This window comes from Gossypium arboreum, chromosome 7 (assembly GCF_025698485.1).
Source record: "Gossypium arboreum isolate Shixiya-1 chromosome 7, ASM2569848v2, whole genome shotgun sequence".
Lineage (NCBI taxonomy): Eukaryota > Viridiplantae > Streptophyta > Magnoliopsida > Malvales > Malvaceae > Gossypium > Gossypium arboreum.
In genome coordinates this window covers 103,840,146-103,853,883 of record NC_069076.1, presented here as the reverse complement: position 1 = coordinate 103,853,883, position 13,738 = coordinate 103,840,146, and the positions used below count along the sequence as shown (strand labels likewise).

Sequence of the window (13,738 nt, the reverse complement as noted above, 5' to 3'; positions counted from 1 at the left end):
ATATATTTATGAAATTTCATGACGTGTACTTTAATCTAAAATTAGAATATGAGGTTTAATTAAATTTGTTTGTACAATTAGATATTCAATAGATTTTGTTTTGATTCTTGATTTGGTTCCCATTAATATTATCGTCCGTCCGTAATTCAAATTTATTAAAGCGCGATTTTCTTTTATTTAAAAGTTAAGTAGGGATTATAAATAATTTAAAACATTGTATAAATATACTTAATAAATTTAAATTTTAATATTAACATTTATAACTCTTTTTCATTTCTTAGCAATGATGTTTTAGAAGAGGTTTTACCATTGATTTAAAAATCAATCGATTATCAACTAAATTTGATTATGAATCATTGGTTCGAAGGTTTAGTTTGATTTAGGTCGATATAAATAATAATTTTATGTCTTAATTTAAATAATAAATTTAAATTTAAATTAATTATAAAAATATTAATAATATAAAAATATGTTTAAATATTTTATTAAATTTTAATAGTAAAATATTTTTTTTAGGCTGAACAAGCTGGCTCGAAAAATGGGTCTAGGTTGAAAATATTTTAAAATCAAGCCACATTTCAACTCGGCCCATGCACAACTTTATTACCCATAAAAAAATCTTTATGGACAGCAAAACAAATACCTTAATTATAAAAAAAAAATCAAACTAATTTGTTATTCAATCATATAAATTGAGAGGAAAAAAAAAAGGAGAAAACTTATCAGAACAATTTTTAAGAATCGATAAAATTAATTTTGTTATGAATATTTTATTATTAAGTGGATGTTCATTAATATCAAGATGAATTTAATGTATTTTAGGACTCTAATATTTAATTAAAGGTAGAGTTTTATTTCATTTATACATCTTATGTCTATTAATATAGATTTTAAAGAAGTATCGTAAATATCTCTATTCATCAATAAAAATATGTACTTTTTTTGTCCCTTTTCTTGTTCTTTTACTTTATTATTTATATCATAATAAATTATCGGTATGACGATTTTTTCCCACACATTCCGTCCTTATTTTTAACCCTTTATTTTCCCAATAAACGTGCATCTATATCTAGTATGTTTCTTCCCATTCTTTATAGATTTTAATATTTGTAATAGTGCTTGTGATAATAACCAAAGTGATTACGATGATGTTAACTATTTTCATTTTTAATTTTTCAAAATTTTTTCAACGCTACTATAAAATAAAAACCCATTCAAATAATTTTTTCTAATGCTATTGTAACTTACAAGTATGACCTTGTTAACATTTGGGTTTTCAGGTTCAGTTTGAAATAAGATCTAAACCAAAGGATTAAAAAGGTTATATGTTATACATCTTTGGAATTTAGTCACAATACTTTTATTTTCAGGAATTTGATCTTCCTTTTTAGATTTCGAAATTCAGATCCAATTGCTAATGCTGCTAATTTTTTCTGTTGAATTAGTTGTGTGACATTTTGAAATTAAGAAAAAAAAAACTTACTCGGTAGCATATAACTAAAAAGTAGTGTTGTAATAAGCCTCAATTTAATAAAATGATTTTAATAGTTTTAAAAATTTGGACCTACATTTTGAAATTTAAAAGTAAAGGATTAAATTCGTAAAATAAAAGTATAGAGACTAAATTTTAAATTTACTAAGAGTACAGGGACTTATATCATAGTTTAACGTTTAAAAACTAGTGGCAACCAATTTTTTCAAATTATTAAAAAAACCTGAAAGTTAAAATTGTGATTTATGAATAACTTTTAAATATACATATATACACGAACGGATAAGATTTTCTTTTTTTTTTTTGTCACTGTTTTTTTTTTTATCTCCGGACAAATCCACCGATGTTGTTGTGTTGGACCGGCCACAATCGGCGGCTACCCTTTTCTTCGCTTTCCTCCGCCAAACCTAAGCAATACTCCATCAGGTCCGCCGTGTCACCACCGGAATGGCGGGAGAGCCGGCGGTCGGTTTCTATATCTCTGTTTCTATCTCACTTGCTCCTTGCACCTAAACGTACGTTTCGTTGTTTTTTTTTTCTTCCATTTATGCATCTATCACTTTAAAAAGACTTAGTTTCAAAGCTAAAATCATAGTTTATTTTCCAATGCAGATGCGATTGCAGGTAACTTCTTGGATAAATACGTGAAAAAGTAATCACTTACATCTTTTTGAATTTGTATTTTATACTCTGGGTTTTATTTATTTTATAATTAAATGATATGCAATTTAACAGGAAAAAGCTGGATCCGCTTGAGGTTTATGTGCCTGCTGTTATATTGACTCAATTACAAATTAAAGACCTGGGTAAGTCTTAAATTATGGTTTGATCCTTGATTTTTTGAAATGGGAATTTTCCATAATTAAACCTCATTCTTGCTCTACTTTACTTTATTCTTTTGCTGGATGAATAATTTTGTTTCTTGTTTCGAGTTTGAGATGAAGAACATAAGTAGAGGAGAGTATTTGGTCAGTTTGGTTGGTTCGATTAGAAGATTGAAAAATCGACTCAACCGATCGACCTCATTAACCGAGCTAACTTAACATTCTCAGTTTGATCAATTAAGTAGATTATAAAAATTCATAACCGATAACCAACCGGCTTAATCTATATAATCACCTATAAAATCAAATTCACCATCATAACCAACTTGCACACAGGTGAAGCAAGAAATACATTCTAGGGCCAAATTTTAACTATAATTTTTTGAAAGGATCAAAATATAATTTTCCATTGGTTAAAAAATGCCATAAGATTCCCTATACTCCTCAAAAAATTGAAATTTAGTTCCTCTACTTTTCAGATTTCAAAACTCAAGTTCAATGGTTAATAGCGTTAAAATTAATTTGTTAAATTCAAATTCATTACGTCATTTTTTTAGTTACATGGCTACCAAGTCAGTATATTTTTATTTCAAAATGCAATGCTAACAAATTTAACAAAAAAAAAAAGCATTGTTAACAGTTGAATTTTGAAATCTGAAAAGTAGAGGGACTAAATTTCAAATTTTCAAACTGTATAGAGACTTATGGCATATTTTAAAGATTAGACTATCATTTTTATTTTTATTTTTGAAGAGCTAGAATGAAATTATAAATATTTAGGGGACCAAGACCTGTTCTCGCCCCTAATACAGTTAAATTGATTTGAACTAACTTTTGCTCGGTCCTATTTTATTTTTAATGATGACCTATGTTTATCCTACAAAATGAATTCCCATTTCATTTTTTATAAATCCCTTTCTTTTTCATTTTAAAATTCTTGAATATGTTGTGGTTTCATCAAATGAAGATTGAAGAATATTGTGAAACTTAGATTTATAATCATCTAACCATTGCAGAGAAAACTTTAGAAGTTGATGATAAACCGGAATATGCAACCTGCAGATCCCTGCTACGTTCTGGTCCGGCTGCATCTCTTCGTGTAAATATACGAGCTGTAAGTCGAGTTGTTCAATCTTTTCTCGTTTCTTTGTTACATTAATTGTTGGCACATTCGAGAATTCGTTCCTACTCCTAACAGCAATCGTGTTTCGAAAAAGAAAAAGGATTTTTGCATTTTCTGAAACTATCAACTTGCTAAGGAAATTCTGCTCATCAGAGAATGGTGTATGACAGATAGGTTATGCTTGTTGCTAAACCATCTGCAGTTGCACTTTCATTCTATTTAGTTTACAGCAGCTATATCTATAACTTTGGAGGGTATTTTTTATATTTTTATATAAAATCCAGACAATAAGTGAACATGAAGGGATTTGAACCCCAGATATCGTGATCTCTCTTCTTTCAACCTTCCCATTTCAACCAAATTTAATCTAGTATATACATAGAAAAAAATTTCCACAAGCAGATTTAGAATGATTTTTTTTAGATTTTCAAATGGTAAAAGTATTATAGAGGCCCTTGTACTACAAGTCAGATTGCATTTTACCCCCTCTACTCAAAAAATGGGCAAATTAGTCCTTGTGCATTAGACTAAAGATCAAATTAATCATTCCTATTAAAAATTGCATATATTTGTACTGTTAAAATTCGGTGTGTTTGACGAAATAGCTGACCTACAAGGACCAATTTTTAACTGTAGAAATGGATGGAATTTTTAACAGAATGACTAGTTTATTCTTTGATCTAACGTATAAGGACTAATCTACCCATTTTTGAATAGAGGGGGCAAAATGCAATCTAACTCCTACTATATGAGCCTCTATATACTTTTACTATTTTCAAATATATCGTGTTATCATCTTAGCTTTGCCTGTGAATTTTTGCTTTCCACTCAATAAGGCCTTATGTCAAGGTTGAGCTCCTAAGAAACCTCAATGTCTAACATTCAAGTCCCATCATGTGTAAATATCACCTGTGAATCCTCTGCCAGGTTTATTTTGAGTTTAAGTCATCATGTGTTAGCACTGTCTGAATATATTTCGGTTTTCAGTCTGATTGTGCTTTTTATTGATTTGTTTCTAGTTATATTTGAACATGTATTATTTGTGACTGTACTTGCACTTATAGACTCCTTCAATATATATATATATATATATGCATATAACTCTGGAGTTGCTGAAGTATTGGGAATTTTGTTTGGAAGTTCAGGTGGCACAATATGCTTCTGATGCTGGAAATGGTGAAAACGCTTTCAAAGACGTGGATCAATGTCTCAGGTACTCTATTTAAGCAATGGATGAAAATTTAAAACAATTGTATTCAATTTATAAGATGCAAAGGCCATTTTGTTTAAGTAGATCAATTACAGGGTTCACTCACTGGCTGGACGTTGGGGATATTAAGTGCTTTGTTATGTCATAATTTGGCATATTCTTTAAGAAAAATGGTTTCTTGGAAAAAATCATAACAAAACCAGATTTAATAAATTACCTTTACAAGTTTGGTCAAAATGTGATGCCAATCCTTGTACTTTGGCAAAATTTAAAATTTAGTTCATATAGTTGAAAAGTTAAAATTTATCCTATTACTTTTTTTATTTAAAAATTATAGTCCAACTATTGACATTGTTGGTATTTTCTGTCAAAATTTACCTACCATCAGATGGTCCATAATGATTTGTTTTTAAAGTTTATATTATTACATGAGTGTGTTTATGAAAAATTTTGAAAAACATACAAACAGTGTCAATTATTTGACCAGGACTATAATCTTTAAATAGAAAAAAAAGGAAGATTTCATTTTTAACTTTTTTTTTAAGTACAGGAGCAAAATCTCAGACAAGGACAAATAACATATTTTGACCTACAAGTATTTGATTAAAAAAAAAAACAAATTGATGCAATTGAACTTTAGTTTAGTTGGTATTATTGTTGTTGCAACATACAAGAGGATGTGGGTAAGAATGTACCTAAGCGCATATTATCTTCTGATTTACGGATTTGTGGTGTTATTTGTAGAAGTACAAATCGTATAGAAAAAAAAAAAGAAGAGCAAACTTATGAGTGTATTGTAACCTACTGTTATTGATTTAGGGCATTGGAGGAACTAGATTCCTTGTTTCTACATGCATCAAGAAATGAACCAGATGCTTCAGTAAAAGTCATGAAAGCAAAGATTGGTACTGCCCTCAATGCCCTCGACAGGTATTATTGTTTTACACTTTCCATATATGTATGTATATCATTGTTGTCATGCATGGAACATGTAGATTAGGACAAAGTAAAATTCATGTCCTTATAAGCTATTTCCATTGGCAGCCTGCTTCAAACTGTTCCATCCGATGTATTAAATCAAGGCAAGGAAATTGCTGATGCTTATAGAGCCCCTGATGATGAAGACATGAAGCAACCTGAGGAGCTAGATCCGGATCTGAAGCAATTGGAATCAATTCTATAATATCAACCCATCCCATAGAGGGTTTCACTTACTGTAATGCTAAAATAATTTTGCGTACTTATGTAACTTCTGTATGATTTATATTCAATGGTTTATTTATATAGATTTTGCATGTTGAGTTTTAAATAAATTAAAAATATCTTATTTATATCATATAAAAACTTCAACTGTTAAATTAATGAAGTATTCTGAATTTATATGATGATATTGGATCAATATACATGGAATTATATTAGATGATTAAAATATTAATAAGAAAGCATGTACAACTAAGAATGAATCCAATGCCTCCCCAAATGAAATATTGAAATTATACTTTTGACCTCTTTTAACATATGATTTCTAGCTGTAACTCTCACCCCATTTATATCTTTATCTCGGCCCAACAAAATATTATTGACTTTGCCTCTTGATAAAATTACACTTTAAAGAAAATTATTTCATATGTATCCCAATTTCTCAATTTAAAAATCAAATTTGATATTTTTTAAATACTTAAATTAAAATACTCTAGCACCAACAACCAATAACATAGTCATTTGGTATCTAAATTTTATTTATTTTTTACCGTTTGAAATACTCTAGCACCAACAACTAACAACATAGTGACACATAACACAATGACACAACCTCACATTTTAACATGTAACAAAAAGTAAAAAGAAGTTCAAAATTTATAATAAAAAAAATTACATGTCTAAATATAAAACACCGTACTATTAGTCATCAATGTCATATTAACATAATTTAATAGTGTTAGTAACATACCTATAAGTACAAAAGAGTTCAGGTAACCCTTTTTTAAGAATTTCTCACATATACAAGTTAATTATGTGCTCTGCACTTGAATTATCTTACTATAAACCCTAATATCTCCAGAATAGTAATTGAATCTTAACCCAAAGAAAAAGGAAAACCAATATAGCGAATATAGAAATATTGGTAATAATTTATTACACTGTTACACAAGGATGCAAGTAGGTCAAGTACCCATATGTATATTTTTTTTATATTTATATATAAAATATTCAAAACAAACAGAGGAAAGGATGCTGACCATTTACATACAAACAGAGCCCTACCATAACAAAAATACCAAGCTGTTGCTGCCATTAATTTGAGGCAAATATCCACATCCCAAGTGAAATAAAAATTCTTTTTATCACATTCTCATCATGCAGATGACAAGCTACTAAATATACGCTTCAAACTCGGACAAACTGCACGTAACCTCCCCATATTCATCGAGCAAATCTATCATACACGTGAAAAATTCATGAACATGATTTAAGCAAAGCATGGTATAAGACGGGAATACAGATGGGAGCAAAAATGGAGGGGGAACAAAAAGGAAAAAGAATGCTCTCACCTTTGGACAAAAGCGAACATCCAAAGTCTCCAGCATGCTACACTGTGATATAGCAGTTTCAACGGTTTCTTCCTCTATGTTGCAGGACTTCAAAACACCGATACACAAAATAAAACAGCATCATATGAGAAGCATATCCTTGTGACGAAATAAACAAATATAACAAAGACCTCACAGAAACCTTCAAAAAAATATAGTCATCTGCAAGTTTGTACTCATGATAGAAAACCAGTAGAGCAAAGAGGCAAAAAGGACCTAAAAGTTAAACATCTATGGTTCTATAGACCGAGAATGCATACCTGAAGAAACAGACTGGTCAGTCTAGGACACCCAAGCTTCAAAATTTCCAAAGAGCAACAATTGCTGATTTACAAAAGAGGCAGAAAAATTGAGAAGAGTACCAGATAAAACAAAAACAGATAATAACCATGAAAGGAGTTGTATCAATACCTTAGGTTAAGAAAGGACAAATTGTAACAAGCAAGGTCAACTTCCTTTAAATTGACTGACAAAGAAAGATTTAGGGATGATAAGTGGAAACAACGCGCAGCTGGTGGGATGAGCACCTTCCTAATATTTGGACAACCTACGCAATTGAGGTTCTGCAGTAAACGATTTGGTTGCTCAATTGAGTCATTCATGTTCTCAAAAGGAAACATGCTAGATCCGTTAAGTGATTCAAATCCACCACCAGTAGAACCCCAATTTAGGTCATGCATATTTATGCATCCATTCAAGCTCACATGGGTAAGATGTGTGCAATAAGCAAGAAGCTCCTCTATGGCAGACTGGCACAGGGTACCATATGACAAGTCCAAATCCCGGAGTTCTCGTAAAGCACCTTCCTTGTAAAGGGGCTCCAATGATGAGTCCGCCAGATACTTGCATGCTTGTAATTTTAACACCTACAATAAAGGAAAAGTGAGCCAAAGAACCTAGCAGTAAATCATGAAAACACTGGAAGCTTGATTGAGACAATTTACAAGAATGTGAAAATTTTCTTAAACTTGCTCGCATCTTTTTTTTTTCGGCAAAGTTGAAACAAGCTTTACTAGTAGAAAAAGAAGCAACACAATGCTTGTTATGGGAGAAAACTCTCCTCCTAAGTAAATATAATGGCATTAAAATTTAGATCAAAATACAAAATCACTAAGAGCACAAACCAATATGACACACATATTGTGGTAGGGGCGATAATAGTTCACAGTTCAAATGGGTTTGGAAAAGGATTGCCGTTGCCTTGTAGTATTCTGGTTCTTAAAAAAGGAACCGAATTCCAATTATTTGGACCAGTTTGGTTCATCAGTTTTTAAAATCTTTCTAAAAAATTCCTATATACTTCTTAAGTTATTTTCACTAATTTATGTATAAAATATTTATTTCTATATTATACAAAACTATAAATAAAATATAAATATAAATAAAAATATAAATAAAATAAAATAAAATTTATTTTTATATTATAAAAATCAAATTTAATAAAACGAACTGAAATTGGATCAAATTTAATAAAACTGAACCAAACACTATGATTCAAATTGTTTTTTCAGTTTTTTTTCCCAACCCTATATTGTGGAGTACAATGAACTTAACATGAATAAACCAATGTGTTGTACGGTTAATCAATGCTTATATATCAAGGATTTTAAAGTTACCTTGAGCTGCAAACAAGACTCAAAAACTGGCTGCAAATTCGTCAAAAAGGTGTAAGACAAATCAAGTGTAGTTAAATTTGGAAGCCAGCGCAAAGAGAAAAGACCATCAGAACCAATAGATGGGCAAGACATCAATATTAGTGACTCAATAAGAGGGCAGGAAGCAGTGGTTGCAGATAAGCAATCATCCTTGAGTTGGCTGCATATAAAATTAAATAGAAGCGTCAGCCATGGGTCAAAACAAAGAATCATAAAAAAGAAGGTAGCACAATTGCAACAAACCTGCAAAAGGATGCATCAAGAGATGTCAATAGAGGACAATTTATTGATCCTTCAGATAATACACCACATCCTTTCAACTCAAGAGACACCATACATGGAGCATCAATTCTGAGCATGTTCAATTTGGGGCATATTCCAAGATTAAGTGACCGAAGAGCAGCCTAAAAGGAGCAAAATGAATCAGCTTTTACATAACAGCATGGAATTATGCGAACCAAATAGTCGATAATACATAAGCAAATTAATATCAGTGAAAGTGTGCTACAGTCACTCTAAACTTACAGGACAAAATGATGCTCTTTCGAGATGATCACACCCATCTAAGCAGATTTTCTCAAGACAAGGACATGCAAGATCTAGAGTAGTAATAGCACGACACCCAACCAGAGAAAGACTGACTAAAGATGTACTGGACAACTGCACTGCTGTCAAGCTCTGGGCAACAAGAAAACAAGAAATATTTGTCAGAAAGCACAAAAAAACAACATGCAACAATGCAGGACCAAGGAGCTCTATTTATTTAGTAGCAACAAAAGGTAAGTAAGCAATGCTAGATGCAGACCAGAATTAAGACAGATAAATCTATGGTCCCATTTGAAGTTATCAATCAGCTGATAAAGCTAATCTCATAGATCTCTATCACCCAATCCTCGAATGTCCGATATAAAAGGGCTTTCTACATACACATGCATAACTGAGACAATGGTTTAGCATAAAGAAAAAGCCCTATTCACAAACCTCGCAGTTATCCAGAACCAATGATTTTAGCATAGGGCAACCACCCCCATCACTAAATACATTACATATGGAATTTGTCAAAGATGCACAATCTGTAAGATCAACTTCTTGCAAACATTGACATTGCAGGGCCAACATCGTCAAATTCTCCTGCTTCTGCAATGCTAGTTTCTGCATTTTAATAAAATCAACAGCACAAAATCAATTTTTTATCAACAACCAAGACAGCAACAACAGATCAAATCATCAAAAAAACATACTTGAAGTGAATTTGAACTGATGCTAATGCGATGGAGAGCAGTGCAATTGGACACCATTACAGATGATAGCATGGAACATTGTACATTCAAGTCAGCAAATCTGCATGGGCAAAATTATAAATCATTATAAACCCCAAAAAGAGAAGAGGCACAAAAAAAAAAAAGCAAATAATCCATCCAAAAGCAAGAGTCGAGGAGATCCTTTTGGGTTTGGCAAGAAAAAGAGGGGAATAAAATGAATTAACAGTATACTTTCGACAGTGAACCAATCGAATTTTCTGCAAACGAGGAAGATCCAGTGACACTGACGTTAACATGTGGCAATTATCAAGCTCCAACTCCTGCAACAGGCAACAGAATCAGCATGTTCAGCTAAAGTTTTTAGAGAACCTCAAATATCCAGGTAATAACAATCTATACAAGGAAAAAAAACTCAAACCTCCAACATATAACTATGAGCTATTGCTGCCATTGAGGCTGATGTGATACCCTCGCAGTTGTCAAGCTTAAGAACTGTTAACATTGGCAATCTTACAGACTTCAACAAAGAAAAAAGCAAATGCATCAAAATACACCTCAACCAAAAGAGTAGACCTCATTAGAACTAAATTAATCATTGGCAAGAAACCAACCTCGAGTGATATGTTAGGACAATAGGAAGAATTCAAAACATGGAGATTAGCGCAACTGTGAGCTATCTCACGCAATGTTTCATCACTAACACAAGAACAATTTGACATGTCTAAAGATTCTAACTGGGGGCAAGAAGTCACTGCCGAACGAATAGCTGCATCTGTAAGTTTGTGGCATGCGCTTATGTCAAGCAGATTTAAAAGAGGGCAATTCAGGGCCACCTGAGCCATGTTACTACGTTTCAAAGACAAACTTTTTAATTGTGGGCACCTGCAAAAGTTTCAGACTTTAGCATAAGGATAAGCACATTGACGCTTAGATAAAAGTTAATATTCAAATAAAGCTTTTGTTTTACCTGATAGATATTCGCATCACACGGCATTTTGTTACTTTCAGATCACACAATCGATCATGGTTAATAGGTATTTCTTGAACACCATTTCCAAGAATAGCATCATTCACATCCAAACTCCGTAACATACTACACTCTACCAACGCATGGAAAAAAACATCTCCTAGTTGCCCTCTTCCCAATGTTAAAGCCTCGATATTTCTACCATTCAGAACACTCAAATGAATAACAGCAAGCTCAACATATTCATTTGGTTAGAAGAATAAAAAAATTCTGATGAGAAAATATTACCGTAAAGATGAGACAGCTCTCATAACAAGCAGGTGCATATTAGGAGTGCCACTGAGATTCACTTCAGTAGCATTTGGATACCGTTGACACATGTCCTCAACTGAGAAATAAAATGCAAAATTATAGCAGTTATGAATCCAACTATATTACTAACAATGGACAATTGCCTTACAAAAATGACTACATGCATGTATCTTCTTGCCTAGGAACCAGCATTGTAGAAGGCAATCTCAACATATATAAATATAAAAGGACTGCTTCTATATAGTTGCATGCTTGCTTAATTCTTTTCATTAACATCCTAAGCCATTTAGACTATCTTTCTCATTTTGACAGCTAATTTCTATTATCTTTTTGGAGTTCTCTTTTTCAACCAAATGAAGAACAACGCAAAGATATTAAGCAAATACAAGACTCACATTGTTCAAGAGATATATTCCTGTTTTCAAAATTCAAACACCTCCAGAAATCCTCATGAGCACTAGCTGCTCGCCACTGCCTACAAACCATAGCAGCATGACAAAGATTACAATGGTCCAAGAATGAGAACACCTGAAAAAAGGAAAACAAAAGACAAGGTTCAACACAATGGAACAATGTGAAAAATTATAGTAACTAGAATAGAAACGAAATAGTTCAAGCTACCTACCATATGCAATAAATCATCAGTCAGATCCATTCGTATTTCGAAATCTTCCGCCCTCAAACCACCCTCATGTTTCTCATCTATCCCACCATTTCCATCAAAAGGATGCCCATCGCTCCCATCATTCAAAATGAAATTATGATCAAATAACCCATTATTAGATGAATTCGAAGAGCCTTGGCTAATGTTGTAATCTCTCCCTGTCGAAGGGCAAGACGTGTTCTCACTGCAGTCAAAACGTTGCAGAATAAGTATGACAAAAAAATTCTAGAATTTATTTATTAAATTTGTCTGTAGCTTTCAAGTTGACTCACTGAAAACCGGAGTACACTTTGGCTCGCTTATGGTACGAATCGTGGTTGTCACAAACTTCAACGGCAGTCGAAGCGGAGGCGCTAGTCTCACCTTCGGAAAGACGCGAGCACCGGTTCAAAGGGCGCCACGTAGGATCGTCCCAGCTCCCACCGCATCTCATGGCGGAGACCATTTCTTCAAACAACAACGACCCTTCTTCTCCTTGTCTTCGCCTGTTTAGGGTTAAGGAAAATTGAGCCGCCGCCGCGGCGGAGACAGCGACAGTAGAGGGGGCTTCTTCCTCTTCCCCTTCTTCTCGTTCCTCGCGGTCATCGTCGTCGTCGTCATTCACGATATTCCCCTCAAAACCGTCGACATTTGCTAAAAAACCTTCCTTCATGTTTCCTCCCGGTCGATTACCTTCCTCTTCGTCGTCGATAAACCATAGGCAGCACCAAATCCTCATACACCCGGAGGTCAAAAACCAAACCCCTCACCAAAACAAGAAGAAAAAAAAATGAAAAATGAAAACCTAGCTCACGATCCTCCACATTCCATCCCCCCCCCCAAGAAAACGAAAAAAATAACCCTAAATTTTAAAGAAAACAGAAGTAAAGCTCCGGCCTTTGAGGAACCCTAAGGGGGAAAAATCGGCTTGAAACTTCAATCTTTTTCATCAATTGAAAGAACAATCGATCGATACATACAAATAAACAAATATAGAAAGAGAAATTGAAAGTTTTAGAGGTAGAGAGGGAGGGACATGACCGGATCTGATCGGATCTTACGAGCTCGTAGTTGTTAAAGAAAGGAACTTTTTTTTTTTTTGAGCAAAGCTTGAAAAAATAAAAATAAAAATAAAAATAGACCGGCGCTAATGGGTTGAAAATAATCCGAGGGAATTCGTGCTTTTATTGAGGGGAGGAAAAAAAATCACTACTTTTTTCATTTTCTTTGTTTCTTTCTTTCATTTTCTTTTGGCTAAATTCTATAAAAGGTCCTTGTACTATATGTTTTATTGGATTTAATTTCTCTATTATTTTTTATTTTTTGAAATATGTTTTTCAGTCCCGAATATAAAGTTTTTTTCCTGTTCATTACATCAAATAAATTGAAATGTACATATCACAGTTTAAGAAAATTATATAGCTAAATTAATTGATTAAAATTAATATTAAAACTGAAAATAAAAATAGAAATATTAAATTATAATAGAGGGACTAAATCTACTAAAGATATATCATACAGGGACTTTTAACAATTTGACATTTCTTTTCCTTCTTTTCTTGTAGGGTAGCCTTTCTTTCCGTTACGTGTTAAACGACACCGTTCGACAAACTTTATTAGAAAAAAACACATGATAGTTAGAGATCATTGTAAAATCCG

General features: G+C 32.5%; 2 protein-coding genes across 2 annotated transcripts; one reads left to right on the top strand and one right to left on the bottom strand.

Moving 5' to 3' along the window:
* The first annotated feature begins 1,736 nt into the window (after positions 1 to 1,736).
* On the top strand, positions 1,737 to 5,993 carry LOC108470263 (uncharacterized). Its single transcript, XM_017771560.2, has 7 exons — positions 1,737 to 2,007; positions 2,105 to 2,144; positions 2,228 to 2,298; positions 3,333 to 3,430; positions 4,585 to 4,652; positions 5,469 to 5,579; positions 5,694 to 5,993. The coding sequence occupies exons 1-7, from the start codon at positions 1,836 to 1,838 to the stop codon at positions 5,830 to 5,832; spliced, it is 699 nt and encodes a 232-aa protein (XP_017627049.1). The 5' UTR covers positions 1,737 to 1,835; the 3' UTR covers positions 5,833 to 5,993.
* Positions 5,994 to 6,754: 761 nt separating this feature from the next.
* Positions 6,755 to 13,289, bottom strand: LOC108454800 (F-box/LRR-repeat protein 15-like). Its single transcript, XM_017753381.2, has 17 exons — positions 12,373 to 13,289; positions 12,062 to 12,284; positions 11,832 to 11,964; positions 11,413 to 11,512; positions 11,125 to 11,322; positions 10,769 to 11,039; positions 10,576 to 10,674; positions 10,389 to 10,477; positions 10,137 to 10,236; positions 9,877 to 10,047; positions 9,421 to 9,573; positions 9,139 to 9,299; positions 8,857 to 9,055; positions 7,652 to 8,106; positions 7,501 to 7,564; positions 7,202 to 7,288; positions 6,755 to 7,086 (listed from the first exon to the last, which is right to left on the bottom strand). The coding sequence occupies exons 1-17, from the start codon at positions 12,816 to 12,818 to the stop codon at positions 7,006 to 7,008; spliced, it is 3,030 nt and encodes a 1,009-aa protein (XP_017608870.1). The 5' UTR covers positions 12,819 to 13,289; the 3' UTR covers positions 6,755 to 7,005.
* Positions 13,290 to 13,738: the final 449 nt, after the last annotated feature.